Here is an 18629-nt window from a genome sequence, read left to right on the forward strand (position 1 = left end):
TGAAGGACAGAATCTGAAGCAACGGCTGAGTGAAGCAATAGCCCCAATGAAAGATTTAACAGCGGAATACTTTTGCAGCGAGATGGATGTGGTCTACAGGTCCTATTCATTGTACATCAAGAAAAATAATCTGCCTGGGGAAATAGTGGTCAGATTCTCGAAGAGACACGTGAGAGATGCTATTTTGAAAGCAAATTCGGGAACACCCTTGAAAATTGGGGGCAATAATATCAGGATTTTAAAAGATATTTCATTTGATATAAGACAGAAGAGAAAGAACAATAAAGAATTAATCCTTTTCTTACAAACAAATGGCATCAGTTAAAGGTGGTTAACCCCAGAAGGTGTCATTTTCAAGATTAACGATAAAAAAGAAAAGATTGACTGCTTTTAGAGCACGTGAATTTCTGCAGACACAGCTTGGGGAACCAGAAGAGGGCAAAGAGGAGGAAAAAGAAAGCAAAACTGATGGTGAGTTGGGCTCGGGGTCTTCGGACAAGGACTCCCCCTCTGAAAAGGGGGCGGTTGCCCCCAAAAGCCCTTATAAACTGAGGATTAGAAAAGATAAGAATAAATAAGGGCTGAAGGACTCTGATTTGTGCCTGAAAAAATGTTGAAATAACTTGGGGATGCTCTGGGAATTTCTTTAAACAGTTAAAGGGATGGTTAAACGATAATCTAGCATAACTGACTAACTTCATTGTATTATTAGTAGCTTTTTGAAAATAGCATGGTGTTAAGATGATGTATGATCTCCTACTCTTGGGTTTTTAGTTAGTTGTGGGTCTTTTTTCTTTATTCCCTAGATGTAGTTCCCTTTCCTATATGTTCTGTTGTAGTTTTGTAATCTGAAAAAAACCCAATAAAACCTCCCCCCAGGGGGATGGAAAAAAAGAAATGCTCTGAACACTCTGCTCTAGAGAGTTGCTCTCTGTTGTAACAGTAGCAAGTCACCCATTGAACTGCAATCAAAGCCAGATATGAAAAGGGTTTTCAAAATAGGTTCTGTTTAAAATACCACTTTCCAAAAGACTAATCTAAACCCCAGCCTTATCAAACACATTGGCTCAGATTATCAAAAATTTCAAATGGAATTTCACATTCTGTTAGAAAAAGCCCTCCTTTAGAAAAGAACACATACCCTTTCAGTTCCATGGCTGTAAAATATAAGCAATTAACAAGATTTTCTGAATCATAAAATATTTAATAAGGTATATGGGGAGGAGGAATATACTGTATATAAAATTTAAGATCACAATATGAAGCAATTTGAGCCCTCTCCAAGCTAGCACTGCTCTCAATGCTGTGTTTAGATGTATTGCCACTGATACAAGACCTACTAAAAGCAAACAGTATTACCAAATACAAAAAGTGGCTTGGTTCATATGAAATAGTTTTTACACAAGTCGAGTGTCTGGAATATCTCTCTTAAGTGCAAAAAACACAAATCACTTTACATTAACAGCAACAATGCATTCATATTGTTCTCAGTCATTAGTAGTCAACTTGCATAAGATACGAGAGCACAAGGACGCTCACCAAAATAGACTAAAAGCCTGTTCTTGCAAAAGAAAGAAAGAAATACAGCATAACGGGAGGAAACACAAACAAGGATTATGCACACCACAGAAGTTGATGTTCTGTAATCAAAGCTGGATTAAGTGCTGTATTCTGTTGGTAAAAATCAAACTGCATGGACCAGGCAAAACTAATTATTCAGGAGGCGGTGTGTAGCTAAAATTCATCCAACATGCTCTTAAAATTCCTCACAAATTGTTTTCCTCCATCTGAGGTAGTTACAAAAATTGAAACTGTAATTTGAAGCTTCAGCTGCTGTAGCCAGTCAGAGCTAAAGCCTCTATTTCTCCTGGGTACAAACTAGTTGTCATCTGTCCAAAACTACCTTCAGCATTTGAAAGACAGCTCAGAATTCAAAGTTCTTGCTACACCAAAAGATTGCTAAATGGGAAACAGAATTGGATTAGCTGTTTCACAATGTGGTCTTAAAGTGAATTTCTCTCAAGCCATCTGGTCCACTGTTGAGCTTTCCTGGCTTCTTCTCTTTTTACAGTCTATAAGTCATTAAGAGAAGAATGTGGGATGGATCACGTATCATCGTCCTTTGCTGTAACCAGGGAAGAACTGGTCAAGTAGTGTCTGCAGGATCTTGTTGGGAACCATGATGTAGCTCTTTCCAAGGTCACGTCGACAAGCAGGGCAGGTGAAGACTTCAGCTCTGAAAGAGCGCTGTAAACAGCTCTAGGACACAGAATGATAAGGCACATATGTTTATGAGGGGGCCACGGCTCAATGTTTGAGCATCTACTTGGCATGCATAAAGTCCCAGGCTCAGTCCTTGACATCTCCAGCTAAAAGGACCCAGTGACAGGTAACGTGAGACCTCCACCTGAGACCTAGGAGAACTGCCGCGGTCTGAGTAGGCAACACTGAACCTGATAGACCAATGGTCAGATTCAATATAAGGTTAAAATTAAATCACAAGAAAAGTATGCAATAGCTTTTCTCCAGAAAAACAGAAAGCATGCAGTTATTTGATAGTTCCTTTAAAAAAAAAACATGCAGCAAAACTTAACATGTATTAATCCAATGAGTTTGGTCAAAGAGAACCCAAAGTAAATAACAGAAACAAAGAAAAAACTTGGGGTCACACTGGGCATGCCACCAGCTACCAAGAAAAGACACACACCAATCCTTTGGCAATAAAGCAGCAATGTAATGGGGGAGGGGGGGAGATAACCAATTCCGTCCCATATGCTGGTTCAGAGGTCCCCTCTATGGCACCCACTGGGTGCGTTCAGATGCGCCGTTTGATCTGGTGTCATGACAGTTCAGCAACAGATTTTATATGCATGATCACAAAGTCAACATCTGCCTCCCAGCCGTTGGTTTCCGGCTCAAAAACGCTTTAACCCAGAGTATTTTGTTACCAGGTTCCAAAGTGGTGTTTTCTCAACTCTCCCATTTAAAGCCTCATTTTCCTCCGGTGTCAAGCCAATTCCGGTTTAAACCCCCTCCCCGCTCGAAAGCTGCCTGAGGCTTCCACTTTTCACCTGCCTTTTTTTTAGCATTGGAGGTGCGCACATAGGTGGAGCTCCGCTACTGTGTTTAGAAAACCGACATTTAAATGGTCACTTGTTTTAGAGTTTAGATGAGTTCGGGATCTCACGGAGACCATTTTTGGATCGAACGTTTAAAGGGAAGTCTTTTGTTGGAGGGGTTGGATTGATTCGTCTTGGTAGTTTTGCCCCCCCCCCATTCTACGGATGAGCGCCTATGCACATGCGCAAACTGAGAAAAAATTTTAAAACCCGCCAACACACACTCCCGCGCGTCGGTAGTGTAGACGCCGGGGAGCGACATGACTGCGCAGTGAGGCGGGATAAGGGAGGTAAGTGTGATCACGATTATCCAGATCAAATATAATCCGGTTAGAACCGGAGCAGTTTAACCCGCTCTCAGCACACCGTCTGACTGAGGCAACTGACACCTTCTCTGGTGCCCAGGAAGTGTTTTTAGAAAGCAGGTGAGGCTTTTGTCCAGCAAGACTTCTGACTGGCCACTGGATTGGCTGTGCAGGTTTCATAGTGGCGGCACCACAGCCCGAGGACCTTTACTGTGGTAAGCCACAGCAGCCATTGTGTGGCTGGCTCCGCCTCCTGCAGCAGCCCTTTTGTGGATACACCCCCCATGCTGTGTAAGAATTCCAAAAGATGTCAACAGGCTCAAAAAAGGCTGAGGACCCCTGTACTAGTTTGTATCTCAGTGAAATTAGAGGTAAAATGACTGCAGTGCCACAGTATACAATACCAGTTACCATGAACTCCCCTTTGTCCCCTCAATCCACGTTCAGTATTGCATAACCATCAACAGCTGGAGTTACAATGAACTCAAAACAGTCTCCCAGGTGTATTCTGCATGACAATGAGTCTTGGAAGTATTCTCTTTTCAGTTCAGTAGCGATGGGGCTTCCACATGGCCATGGTGACCTAACAAACTCCATATTCAGAGATTTACTGTCTCTAAGTTACAAATGGAAGGAGGAAACATGAGGGGAAGGCCCTGGCCCCTATACCCTGCCTTTTTGGCCAACCAGGGCAACTGTTTCAGCTACTGTGTAAATACTGGATTTGATGGACTAGTGGTCCAATGCAGCAAGGCTCTTCTTATGTTCTTATACTGGCCTGCATTTTCCTTGAAGTAGACCTCTTGCTGCTGCTACCACCCCCCACAGCACCACTATGCTGTGTGAAAGTCGGGGGGAAAGTTGCTTCCCATTAGGATTCAAGTGAGACCAAATACATAGTGTAGAAGCAACACTGAACACACTTTTGGAATACTGCTTAAATACTGTGTAGCACATCAGTAGCACATCTGATAAGAAGGATGTGTGGAAATTGGCATATAAGAAAGGATGGTCAAAGACTGGTACATGCAATCCCACTAGCCCATTTCCTAAATCCTGCTTCAATACTGTGGACTGAAAAGGTTTGGTGCAAGTCATAATTACAGATGAGTGGGTCTTCTCACAGTAGTTACTCTCAAACTGAAACAAATGCATTGTGCATACACTTCTAAGCCCTTTTGGGCCTTTGTACAGGTTCTTAGTTTGATACCTGACACAGATTAGAACAGTTTACACACTCACTGCGAGCTAAACCAATATTCTAAACATGTTTTATGAGGGCCACTGACATTTATGATCTACTAAAGGGGCCCCGCTGAAGGTTTCATCTTAGGTAGAGGCTGGAAACCAAACAGGGTTGTTGCTGTCGCAAACCTAGATTTTTGGGAAGTGCATATGCCTGCCCTCTTTTATTTTTCAATGTTGGTAACTGAGTTAAAGATTTTGCTCTGCTGTGCTGTGATTAGTTTTATTTTTGTTTCAGTTGTAGTTTTTAAAATTCACTAGATGTTTTTAAAAGTTCACCTGCTGCTTTCAAGTGTATTCAAAAGGGACAGATGGATCGTGTAAGAGTATATATTGGAATAATAATTACAGGACACAGTCCTGTCAAAGTTCAGTTGGTTTCTGTGGAAGAGTTAAGACTGTGCTCATGTCATCTCCCAGTCTGCCTTTACATTGCGTAACTAGCTAAGCCCTGCAAATAGATATTTACTTCCATGGGAGCAGATAGTATGAGTCTTATCCTAGGATGTAAGATTACATTTCCCAAATCCTTCAGAAGAACCAGGTTCAAGGGTACTTACTTTACAGACATTGTGGAGGCACTCTGTGGTCACCGGTTGGTAAACCAGCTCCTGACAGCAGACACACATAAAGGATTGTTCCAGTTTCTTCAAAAAATTCTAGTACAGAAATGAAAAATAATTCATACAATGAAATCTTAGGATGAGCACATCCAGAAAAATCAAAACAGTAGCAAAAAATGGTAGGGCACTTCCACAATAAAGAGCAGACTACCTCTCTATGTGCTTGGTTCTAAGTCTGTCAGGCAACAGACGCCTCTCTCCACCCCCATCCAGTGTTCCCTCTAAGCTGAGTTAGTGTGAGCTAGCTCACAGTTTTTTAGCCTCTGGCTCACACATTTTTGTCTTAGCTCAGGGAGGATGGCTCCAGAGCAAAATAATTTATGCAGTAGCCAAAATGCTCGCTCACAACTTTAATGCCAGTAGCTCACAAAGTAGAATTTTTGCTCACAGGACTCCAGTTTAGAGGGAGCATTGCCCCCATCCCTGACTTCTTAAAGATGTCATAAGCATACCTATGGCAGCAGAAGGCTATGCCAGTGTATCTATCCTTGCCTGTCTTCAGTGCCTGAGCTACAGTAACAAAGTGCTTTACACAAGCATGCTATTTATATTTACTACATTGAGGCAATGGACTTGGGAGGGAGAACAGCTGGATGGAGGGAAAACTAACAATATCTTCCCACACAGACCCTCTACCTTCTCCTTGGAGATAAAATCCTCCGTTTTATGTCCATGTTGGCAATTTCAGTTGTTACTACTTGTTACTTGCTTTCTCTGTTTAGTAAAGCTCATAATGACATTCACCTCTTCCAGAGGGCTTTGGTGCACCTTGGGACTCAAGTGTCCAAACACTTGACATTCGAGCTATTCTTAAGAAAGATGTCAAGCAATCTGATGACAGAAGGTTGTACCATTTACTGGCTTCACAAAATATAGTGGTTATTGAAGCGGTGGCTAAGTTCTGTAATGGTCTTATAATGAGGAAGCTGTGTGCTAAATCCATGAACTGAAGGGTGACAGTTTATGATTCTGATCTATGCCAATAAAGGTTTTGAAATTGAAATTGAAATAATCTGCATATGCAGGGAATTCACTGAAGCACATTTTATTCCTGATTGTTTTTCTTTTTTTTGTGAGGAAAGGGTTAATGTGAAACCTTAGCTGCTTCCTTGTTGTCTTTGCAAAGGGAAGAAGAGAAGACAAAGAAAAGAGGTTGGATTTATACCCTTCACTTGGAGTCTCAGAGCGGCTTACAAACTCCTTTCCCTTCCCCTCCCCACAACAGACACCCTGTGAGGTAAGTATGGCTGAGAGAGCTCTTTTGAGAACTGTGGACAAGAACTCTTGTCAGAACTATGGCTTGCCCAAGGTCATCCAGCAGCTGCAAGTGGAGGAGTGGGGAATCAAACCCGGTTCTCCCAGATTAGAGTCTGCACACTTAACCACTACACCAAACTGGGAGACATGGGTGGGTGGCAGCTTGCCATTCCAAAGGCAGCTGCGGATTCATGAGCATGGCTTCCTCGCTCTTGCACTACTGGTACCTAATGGTAAGTGAGCTGATACCACAGTAAGGCTTTGCTTTGAGTCGGGTGTCATGAAGCAGCCTGAGATACCAGCTCAGTATCTGGGTAGGATACAGGAAAGAGGCAGAGGAATTTGCAAGACAAGCCAGGTTTCAGTAACTATTGGCAGACCCAATCCTGGTTTCACAAATGAACCACAGTTAAAAATAAACCATGGTTTTGCATTACATCCCAACAAACCCTATGTCTCCTGTCGTATGTCAATAAATGTTTTTACATGTGAATCTTCTACAGCTGTTGTAAGAAAGGTTACAAATGCAGGATGTAAGTTACTCTAGAAACATACTGGCCCTTCCTTAAGATTAGCAAGAACTTCATCCCACAGCTTCTGGTTTAGAGAGTCTTCACGAATCAACCACTGCTGTTGCTGAGTCAGCTGGAAAGCTTCACCTTTCCCACCATCTCCCATCCGCCTGGATTTGGCTGGTTTTGGAGGTTCCTCTACAGCTTCTGAAAAATATTATGATCAAGCTACTGGTATTGCCTTGCAAAGAATTCTTACAATAAGAGTATCTGTATACTCCACCTGGGCAAGCTTACTGATAGAACTAGCGATAAGAGACAATCTCATTCACTTATCTCTGCACCGCTAAATAACTATAAAATCCACATTTTTAAAAAAGGCACAGAAGTAGAGTTTTTGATTGTAACATATTCACATGATGCTGCAAGATACTGCTATTCTCATTTAAGTCTTAGTTAAGGCAAAGTATGTTTATATTTTTCCTCATTTCCATGTTCCTGTTTCAAACTGCTTCCCTCACCCCAGCATTCTCTTATACTCTTTCATATATATTTTACTGTCTATCCCACAACAAATGACTTCCAGCAGCCATACCATCATCGACTGGTCTTTTTCGATTTCCATTGCTCTGTTCTGTTGGCTCTGGCTTCACAATTTGTTTTTTGACTTTATCCTTCTTTTCTTTACTAGCCATGGCTTCCAAATAGCCTTCTGGATACTAGAAGCAAAAAAAAAAAATCACATTTGAGAGATATTCTAAACAAAATTAACATTAAAAACAAGATTGTCTTGAAGTATTTTTTAAAAATCATCTTATATGAAAAGACCTGCATCCCTTGAAGGCAGGAGGAGAGCTAAAGAGCATTCACCCAATCACAATAAATACCAGTCTTAAAGCCTAAGACAAAGCTGTATCTTGTTCTTCTGTGCTTACTACTCTGAGACAGTGAGAAAGTCTTGGGAACTGCAGTCAGCTCTACAGCCTACAGAATCATTTATGGGACCTATTTAGAAATTAAAATGGTAACAAATGAAACTAGCAGCAGCCCACCCACTTCATCAATCACTTCTAACAAGTGTCTGTTCTGGATTCTAAAGATTTCCAGTGATTGAAGAAGAAACTGTAACTCATTCTGTTTTACCTATCTTCGAAACTGATCTTACAATAGGCTTGCTATATGAGACTATCAGGTGAACTTTTTCTATTGTAGACGTTAGAATGGATATTTTTTTCAGTATAATTTTGGCAAGTTCTAACCTGTAAACTCAGACCCAGTTTCTTTGACCGTTCAGTTCCTTCTGAAGTCCAAGGTGCAGGTTCAGCATCATCCCTTCTCAGAAGATAGCGCCAAACTAAGAATCCACACTTTCCAATTTCTGGCCAATATTTGACCACCTACATTACAAAAGTTCCTTTAGTTGTTTTACTTTACCTTCTACAGTCTGAGAGTTTCTATAAATTATATCTGGTTAAATCGTATCTGGTTGAATCACTTTACACATTTATTTGTAAATTATGAAAAACTGAACAAATTTTACTTCAAGATGTAAATAATGCATATCTTTTAAATTCTAAAATATTCATAACCGTTTATGGTTTATGGTTGTTTTTATGAATTATTTTAATTGTGTTTATATATGCACTTTTATGTAAGCTGCCCTGAGCCTGGCCTAGTGGGGAGGGCGGGGTATAAATTGAATAAATGAACAAATAAGCTAATAAATAAATAAGCTAGAGCTTGAGGAATTCTTCAGTTGGATCCAAGAACAAGGTAAGTGGTGAATTTAAAGTGATGAAGATGGTTCCGGTTATAGTCAGGAAACACCTCTTAAAGATGCTTCCCTTGCACCCAAGGAAGTAATACTCCGTAACAAATATCTCCTTCTTGAACAAGATGCTTGAGTCACAGCTGGTTAATTCTAGGCTTTATTGGATTACCTGAACCTTTACATTTTGGGTTCAGGCCAGATTTGGGACCTGAAATAAGCTTGATGAATGAGCTTTACCAGGCAAGATGCAGGGGGAGGGCGTTTCTTGATTTCCATGGATTTCTCAGACACTTGCAATACCGTCAACCAAGTACCCTTCTGGATTAGCTTGTACAGATGGGTATCAAACACAACACCTCAATGAACCTACCTAGTTGACTTGTGCCAAAATGCAGTGCTGGAATATAGCTGTTCAGGCCCAAGGCATTTGTGCCACCACAAGGTTATAATCTGCCCTTATAATGCTTAGTATTTTATACAAAACATTTGAGATTGTCTGGCAACAATAAACTCTACTGTTTTTTTCTCAAAAGCATCAGATGAGGCCTTGACCTGGATAGCCCAGGCAAGCCCGATCTCGGAAGCTAAGCAGGGCCAACCTTGGCAGGTATTTGGATGGGAGGCCTCCAGAGAATACCTGGGAGGCAGAGGCAGGCTATCAAGCCATTTCACTGAACGTCCTCTGTGCCCCAGCAGGAGTCGCCAGAGGTCGCCATGGCTTCCAGGCATGCACAGACACCCCAAAAAAGCATCAGGTGAGATGGTGGATACTCTGAACAAGTTCACAAGTGCAGTGGTGGGCTAATAAACTAAAAGACAAGATTGTGGTATGGTTCAGAACACAAAAGCAACCCTACTGACCATAGAACTCAGCATCCAGTTTCCACCTAGGTCTTACTGGATGATACGATACTTATTTTGTGCAACTTTCCCTTTGCCACATTACCTATTTCAGACTCCGGGAGGCCTGCTCCGCAGTGGCCATCACATGGCATAACACCCTCCCTACCACAGTGTTTTGGTACCAAATCTGTTATTACTGCCAGGCTTTCCAATTTACCAGGGCTTTTAATTGATTTAATAAAGATTTATTGGCCACTGCTTGATTTTTTAAGAAAAAGCTTCAATAAATTAATGTATTTTTATTGTTCTGATATTTTAATATGAAGTTTGGAAACTACCAGGAGCCCTGGGGAGGAGGGGGGGGGAAGAGGACTGATCAAACAAATAAACTGCTATGGCAGTTTCAGAGAAACACACAATGCAAACTACTAATTTAGTTACCAGAAAACACTGTAAGATGATCTCACCTTAGAATATGAAGTAAGATCACACAATGCCCCAAAGGGATATCTAACACAATATTATAATTCACAATTTTTTAAAAAATAAGAAATACAATGCTGCTATTTTCATTTTTAAATGAAAAGAAGAAAAATATGTACCTTGTAAATGCCATCGTATCTATTGCCTTCTTCAGGAGCATATTTGCTGATCCTTCGCCCTTTCGAGCTGCGAACCACTCGAACTGGTTTACCAGCTCTCCAGTTTTTAGACTCAGCTCCATTCTTATCATCCAGTGGGGCATCACAATTTAGGGCTAGTGCCCTGGGGGGGAAAGTATTCAGAAGTCTTCATATGATATAATGCTTCCAAAAGCATTAAAAATATGAACAGCACCCTAACAGATCAATCAATGGGCTGTCTAGTAGTCCAAAACGTCTACAGCAGCCAACAGATATTCCAAGAAAGCACAGAAGCAGGACACAGAGGCCAAAGTCTTCCTCCCTGTGTTGAGTAACTGGTATTCAAAAAAACCTGGTAAACATGAGGTTCTATGTTAGCATCTGTCAAGCTTCCAGTTTCACTTCTCTTTGCTTTGCTTCACTGCTTGCCATGAATTTGGGGGGGAGGCATGTGGGGAGAGGATGTGTTGACTGAATGCCTGCTTGTAGCCATAACTATCTTTTAAGTTGTGCCCCTTGGCCGGCTCCCATGGCCTTGGAGATTCCTTTCTTAGGCTCGCATAGATAAGCACCATATATCTGTCAGGGAGCCATGGTAATGCTAGGCCTGCCTGCTAATGTATGTGTGGGGTGTTAGGGGGTGTAGTATCTTTTACCTATAACCTCTGAGTTTTGCAAGCTTTCCTCAGTCCTGACAAAAGATTTGAAACCTGTTGTAAGCATATTTCTAATAAAATCACTGCCAAAGTGTTGTGGAGAGTGTCTTAACTGGGGATCTGACAGCATCATGCGTTGTAGCCACTGATCAACTTATCCTGTGTGATATTATGATCCTTTAAAGTCATTGTAAGGTGGCAGTGAGTCTCACAAGTTAAATATGTGTTGTATGATGAAGCCCTTTATTTTATCTGTTCTAATGTTATATTTGTGTGTGAGAAAGGAAACACTCCAGTTGATCCAAAGCATGCATAATTTTATACACCTGTATTGTTATGTGTAATCTGACAATTTGATAATTTTGGTTGCACATTTTTGCACCTTTTCCAGGTCAACAATATTCTTTTAGAGATGGAGTAACCAGAAATTGTAGACAGTATTCCAGATGAACCTGTACCAAAGATCAGTACATGGGCTCTATGATACTGGCTGTTTTAGTATCAATCTCTTTCCTTGTAATTTGTATCATGGTGATTATAAACAATATTTGGAGTTAACTTGCAATGTTCAGCTATTTCAGTTTGACTTTTACGGTCAGCTCTAATTAAAATACTGGCTTCGAACTGATACTATGCAGCAAATGGCAGAAGTGATCATTCTGGGAGCTTTCCCTCCTCCTGCTTCAGCCTCTTGTGCCCCAGAAATCCTGCCCTTGGAGGCTGGTGGACTCTTGGACCAGTATGTGTGGGGGCAAGGGGGCAAAGTGAGGGTCTGCAGCAAGAATGGAGAACTGGCAAAAAATAGCCCCCTCCCTTTTGAATTTCTCTTCCTTTGGATAATACAAATTGGTTAAGACGATCAAACCTACCTGTTCATATGTGTTAAAGTTTGATCAAATGAATGTTCTCCAATCCTTTTATTGCCAGAAAGATCTCTCCCACCACTCCCAGTATAAGTGAATTCATCACCTCGGTCCTATATGGAAAGATCACTGATTAAAATTTCAAATGAACGTAAGAACTCAAATATACAGTTAAAAATTACCTATGTCAGGGCTTTACATATAATAAAAATAAGTCAGCACCAGGTCTGCTATGAACTAGGGGAAGAATTTGTCTGTAATGGAGGTTGAACAGAGGGACAGGTTGCTTTCCTGACATACTGTACATATTTTATACAGAATACAGGAATTCTAAAAGCTTTGATAGCTTTTAGTATAGCACATTTAGCTATCACTTTATATCATCCTCTTATCACAACAAGAATCAACAGAATAGAATAAACATCTGTTAACACTGTGCTAGTGAAATATATTTTGAATTCCTCTCCACAACAGCTCAACGAAATACCAGCCTTTCTCAGAACTGCAACTATCTAAGCATCTTTTAAATATTTAAAAGATGAGGAAAATGCACTAAGCAACTGGCATGATTAGAACCTTTTACAGAAGTATGGGAGCCACCGTAACTGGGCTTCATGACTTTGGTACCAACTATTTAAAAAACGCATTGTGAACTCTCATAGACTTCCAGTAACAACTGAACTTACATTGATAACATATGCTAAAATTAGGTACTTTTAAAAACCACAGTACAATAATTGGTAACACAAATGGACTGAAACGAACCACTTGCAACAGAATTACTGGTACACTCCATCACAAAATTGGTTGCCACAGGTCATAGACCAGATTTTCTTTATAATATGAATCAATAAAAAGGAAGGGGAATGCTATGCATTACTTATATTTTTCTTAGCTATCAAAAATATTAGATTGAAAATGAGCTAGAAATTAAAAAGCTGATTTAAAAATGTAAGTAAATTAGTAGACATAGCAACCTGCCGACCTGTATGACAAACTTAAGTAGGGATGGGCATTAACCAGCTCACAAACTAAAGTTCATGATGAATTTTGGCTGGTGGTTTATGAACTGAAGTTCATGGCAGGTCACACAGCAAATTTTCGTGGAGGTTCATGAATGAATACATTTCCAGACAGACTGTCTCTGCTCAAACAAAATGTTTACCAAAGTTCAAAACAACAGTGTGTGGGAGTGGAATTATCCAGCCTTGGAAACACTGTTGTCAGTTTCAAATTCATCATGTCAGTTTCAAGAAGGGTTCCTCCCCCCTTTCCAGCATTCCTTTGTATTCACTTCCCATTTTCTTGCACAGAGCTTGCAAAATCCCATCCCCCTTGCTTGGATTGGTTACTCTATGCTTTGTTATCAATCCTTTTAAGCTTGCAATGCCAGTGGCACTGGGTTCTGCTGGGCACTCTGTACATTGTACTGGTTCTCCTAGACTTGCAACAATGCCCTCTTTGCTTGATGATTGAGCGGGCATTGCCACATTGGCACTGGGTTCTGCTGGGCACTAGAACATTGCACTGGTTCTGTTGGGCTTGCAAAAATGCCCCCCATACCTTCAGTTTCTTCTGCAGAGATTCTCTGGTTTGACCTTAGTCCTGTTTGGTTTGCACTGCCCACAGTAGCATTGGTTCTGCTGGGTTTGCAAAAATCCCCCCACCTTCAGTTTCTATTGTAAAGATTCTCAGGGACTTTGATTCTGTTCCACTGAGCTTTTATTGCCCTTGCTTTTTTGCTGTTTTTTTCCTCAATTGGAAACAATGGAGGATGGGGGCACCTTCTTTGGGGGGCTGTAACTTGGACCCTGTAAATCCACTCCTCCCCAGACATGGAGGGTAGGTAGAGCAGAGTCAGCCAGAGATCCACTGCAAGTTTGGTGTCTCTAGCATGCTGGGGGGGGGGCATTCTACTGCCTCATGAACCTCACAAACCAAACCTTAAAAGTTCATGGCTCACAAACCAGGCATGCCATAAACCGCATTTTCCCTCATGGGGGCAAATCCCACAGCAGCAGCAATAGCTGAGCAAGTTCTGTTGGCAGAGAACGCATAATATTCGGGCACTCTTGAAGGCATTTATTCTGTTTTGTTTTTTTAGAATGGCTCTTAATGACAACTCTTAACACATTGCTTACTGCTTTACTGTTCACCTGAAGCACGCTTAAAATTTCTTCCTGATGCTACAGGGCTGGAGAAGAGGGTGTAGACATTATTCTGATGGTAGAAAACAGCTTATGTATGCCTACATACATAAGCATGGCTAGGTAATGCAAAAAGGCCCACAAGACTGATTCGTCACATAGCAGAACAGCTTGCTGTTCTATTTATGTGTTGTTAATGTTTCTCCAACTTTTGCTTCCAGGTGATAGATGCTGAGATTAGTCTGAGATAGTCTTCCAAAACCTACCTCAGTACTTCACTGTGTCAAATCTCATGGTGATAAATCTGTGTTTGGGGGACTCACAGGACTGAATACTACTCCCTCCACACAGAAAAGTAGCAGATGTGGGAGAAGACTACACTAGAACCTTAGCTTCTGACACATCACACTCATTCCTAGTGCTTCCCAAACAGGCAGCAACATCAGATTTACCACAATCCTATAAATGTATGTGCAAATCAGTTTCATGTATCATTGCAAGAGGTACGTTGCAGACTGAACAATTAATATGCAAATAAACAGTAACAGTATTACAATGGTGACAATCTGAACATTTTCCAAAAATCAGAGCTGGAAGTTTCTAACACTGCCATCCTAAGAAGAGTCACACTACTTTAGGTTCACTGAAGTCAATGGGCTTACAAGAGTGTAACTCTGCTTAGGATGGGAACGCAAACCACAAAATGTATATTCAGTATTTTAAAAAATATTTAAATAGGTACAAATTGTTAGGGATATTAATATATTCCTTCAGTAGCATATGCAATCATGCAGCAAATGTGGCATGGCTCAAACAAAATGCAAACATGGTAAACCCAGGGTTGCCAACCTCCAGGAGGTGGCTGGAGACCTGCTATTACAACTTATCTCCAGGTGACAGAGATCACTTCACCTGGAGAAAATGGCCACTTTGGAAGGTGGTCTCTATGGCACTGTACCACACTGAAGTCCCTCCCCTCACCAAACCCTGCCCTCCTCAGGCTCCACCCTCCACATCTCAAGGTATTTCCAAACCCAGAGCTGGCAACCCTATGTAAACCAGTTTGGATTATACAGTTTCATGATGCAAGTGTGGATGAATGCTCTTCCATTAAAAAAACAAAACAAAAACACCTTCCATGGAGTAAACAAGTATGTCAGGAAGAAGGGTCCAGCTTAGCCTTCTCCTGAAATGCTAGTTTTCTACATGCAGGGAATTTTACATGTATGAAAGCGTATTTAATCATGTGATCCCCACCTTTAGTCAGAAGTGATACAGCCCACACACAGGGTAACCACCTCAGTGAGGCCAACTGAGAAACATTTAATCTAATACTGGAAAGAGAGAGCCATCACAGCCAAATGTAAAATTATACTTAGGATATTAATATAGTCAGTTAGCTTTACTGAAAGAAAAATAATAATCAGGACAGAATGTAATACACTCAGTTCATCTCAGCCACCTTTCTCCATGCTAAATGCTTATTCTGTATTACCAACTAGGGGTGTGTATTTGGCAATAACCCGAAAAATACCTTATTGGGGAGGGAAAGAAAGGCATTTAAACATGCCTTGGCTCTCTGCCTTCCCTCAGTGGGGCAGCTGGGGGAGGGAAGGCAAAGAGAGGAGAGGAGGCTTCCACTGGTCAGTTTCACTCCGATCAGCTGACTGGCGGGGAATGAAACTGACCAGTGGAAGTAGAGGGGCTTGGGGGGGATGGAAGGCATTTTAACATGCCTCCCTTCCTTCCCTGCGGCTATATTAGACACGAATACATTCAGCAATACCAAATATTTCCCCAGCCAGTATTGGACTGGGGAAATTTGGTATTTACCGATATTTTTCAGGTCTGTTATACCCAAATCCCCCCCCCCCCAATTTTTTTTTCTTGCATACCCTATTACCAACAGATAGAGTTCAGCAAAAATCAGAATTTGTTATAATTAAAGAATCCAATCCTAACATTATGAAACACTATGCAATATTTACAATAATACATAAAACCTGAATATGTATTTCTTAAGAAAGAGGTACCATTAATTTCAGAAATGTTTGCCTGCAGGTAGATGTGCTTAGAATCTTGGTGCCAGACACAACAAATAATTCTAGAGCAAAGTGATTCCTCTTAGAAAGATTTTTAAAAAGAAACCCAGTTATTGTATTCTGCCCTGAAGCACTTGTGGGAAGGGTGCTGGGCCAGCACAGGCTGTTTTAGTCTTCAGAGATGAAGAAATCAGTGGGTTTTCCAGAAGGTGTTGATGTCTTATCACAAAAAGAATTAAACTCTCACTTCTGAGGATGCACAGAGAAAATATATTGTTAGTTATATGTAAGGTACTCTCTACTTCAGAAATATTTTACACAAATTTCAGAAGTGTCCATTGCTTGAGGAAGAGAGGTAGAGTTCACTCTACAATGAAGTTAGCTGAGGTGAGGTCCTCAAAAAGTGGATGAGGGAGGCAATGTTCCACCTACGCATCCATCAGCCTTCCATCCCATCCATCTCCTCAGGAATAGCCTCCTCTGCCTTGCTACCTCCCTATTCAGGGGCCAAAACAGGTACTTATCATTTCTTTCTCACTCCCCAAGGCCTTTTAAAGAATAGTGAGACAATCTGTATGTGCCTTATAGATCTTCCTAAATCCTTAAAAGATACATTGGCCATCATTTTGCTTGTAAACAAAAGCAGTGGCTGAACTCATGAGAGGAAAGAATCTCTTAAGAATTTAGGAAGACTTGTAGGACATTTATGGCTTACACAATTTTTACAAAGGTGTATGTGGGGAGGGAGTGAGGAAGCAAAAAGAATAGTCTACTTTAGCTCCTGGACAGAAAGGTGTGGCAGTGGAGGCAAGGTTTATTTTTTCTGCAGGTCTAGGAGGTCTCTGTTTTCTTCCCATTCCATTCAAGCTTCTAGTGCATATGTCTGTTGGGACCCAAGTTTACTATTTATCTCAAGTTATTCCAAATAACATTTGATTTTAAGTATGCCATCACTGACAATGTGAAAGCAGGCAATCAAGTTAACTCAACACATACACAATATTATGAATATAAAACTAACCACTTCATCTTCAAATCCTCCAGCCAGCACAAGGGAGTATGCTCCATCATTACTACGACCATGAATTCCACCAACATGAGGTCTGTGGACACCTGCTTCGCTCACCTTCATGGTAAAAATTAACAAATTTGTTTAAAAGGGAGTTTATAGGCTGTGACAGCAATGTTCTAAATTTGTATTCGTCATTTTGTTTTGGACAGTAAACTTCCCATCTTTATTACAAATTACAACTGCGATTTCAAGTCTTCTGTTATGCATCCTGGGGGCTGCAATTCAAGAAGTACAAGCCAAAATTGAAACTATAATAGTCATTCAAATGTAAGAAGTAATACCTAAGCAACAACACTGACTCCTTAGGACAGGGCCACAAACCGAAGGTCCAGTCATAGTAGTCTGTTAATGGGTCAGCCACCATACAAGGCAAGCCTAGCATCTGTACGAAATTAAAGAATGGCCTCTAATGCACCATGAAGAGGGGCTGCCAAAGGGGGGGGGGAACAACCAGGTAGCCTCATTGTACATCACAATCTTTGGATCATGGTGACATTACCCCCCTCCCCCCCATTATTTTAAGCGCTGAAAATACAAGTGGAGTATGTTTTGCAACTTGCCCACTAGTGCAAATGATGCAAGTTAAAAGAAAAGGGGGCTGTTTAGTTTACATACGTAGAGAAAGCATATTTACCTGCACTCTGAATTTCCAGGTTGTTCCAACAGGAACTCCAGGAATAGGTCCATAGTGGTTGGAAGGAACAATAGTGCATTCCTTAGTACGCCCAACACAGGCCATACCCTACAAACATAAAAACAGTAAATGTTTCAGTAATAATTCAGTATCAGTAACAGGTGTTGAAGTTTAATGAACAGACACACAAGCAACTGTTATCCCTAGTTTATGTAGAGAACTCATTTCAACACACAGTTAGATACATATAAAGCAGGTTGGGGTGCACACAACAGCCTTTACACTCCCATAGTGCAAAATTGGGTGCTTTATGACTTGTACTCTTAGGGAATTTTATATATAATGAAGACATTTCCTAGTAATTTGCACAGTGCATTTTCACTGAATAGAGAAGATGTGTGAGTTATGTTGAATATTTTGCATTACCAATAAACTAAGGTATTAAAAAATTATCTTTTGCAATATCTGGTCAATCAGTCATATTTAATAAAACACAAATTGATCTGTTAATATGTGCTTTTGTTTAACCAAGCATCAGATTGTTAAAAATATTACTTTAATACAAAAACTATAGGTGGGGAGCACTAGTTCAGAAAAAGCATTGTCCTCCTCTCTCATGCACATCAGGAAATTCCTTCTCTAAGATTACACTTGTATGTGTAGAAATAGAGGTTATCAAAAACGAAAGAGGCTTAACCATATGGCTAGGCACGGCATCTCTACTGACAAACCATGCTTATGCTCATTAATATGCTTCTTGAACATGGGATTCCAGGGTGAATGGAAAATGAATGCACACGAGTCATTTTTGTTCATGGCTCCTAAGAATGCTCTCTTCCCAACTCAATTAAGCCCACAGCACAGATCTTCTTGTCCCGTGGCCTTCCCCTGTATCTCTGTCCACTCAGAGCAATTCC

General features: G+C 40.8%; 1 protein-coding gene across 1 annotated transcript in view; it reads right to left on the bottom strand.

The window, feature by feature from the left end:
- Window positions 1-1958: 1958 nt before the first annotated feature.
- UHRF2 (ubiquitin-like with PHD and ring finger domains 2, E3 ubiquitin protein ligase) overlaps window positions 1959-18629 on the bottom strand; it is a 56611-nt gene continuing 39940 nt past the window's right edge. Inside the window, exons 6-14 of the mRNA XM_015417985.1 lie at window positions 17713-17820; window positions 17028-17132; window positions 11824-11930; window positions 10278-10440; window positions 8321-8458; window positions 7657-7780; window positions 7105-7268; window positions 5230-5328; window positions 1959-2259 (exon numbers count right to left, since the gene is read on the bottom strand). Of these exons, the coding sequence (XP_015273471.1) occupies window positions 2113-2259; window positions 5230-5328; window positions 7105-7268; window positions 7657-7780; window positions 8321-8458; window positions 10278-10440; window positions 11824-11930; window positions 17028-17132; window positions 17713-17820 (1155 nt within the window). The 3' untranslated portion in view covers window positions 1959-2112. The remainder of the gene's footprint in view (window positions 2260-5229; window positions 5329-7104; window positions 7269-7656; window positions 7781-8320; window positions 8459-10277; window positions 10441-11823; window positions 11931-17027; window positions 17133-17712; window positions 17821-18629) is intronic.

This window comes from Gekko japonicus, unplaced genomic scaffold, assembly GCF_001447785.1.
Source record: "Gekko japonicus isolate JY-2015 unplaced genomic scaffold, Gekko_japonicus_V1.1 scaffold1084, whole genome shotgun sequence".
Classification (NCBI taxonomy): domain Eukaryota; kingdom Metazoa; phylum Chordata; class Lepidosauria; order Squamata; family Gekkonidae; genus Gekko; species Gekko japonicus.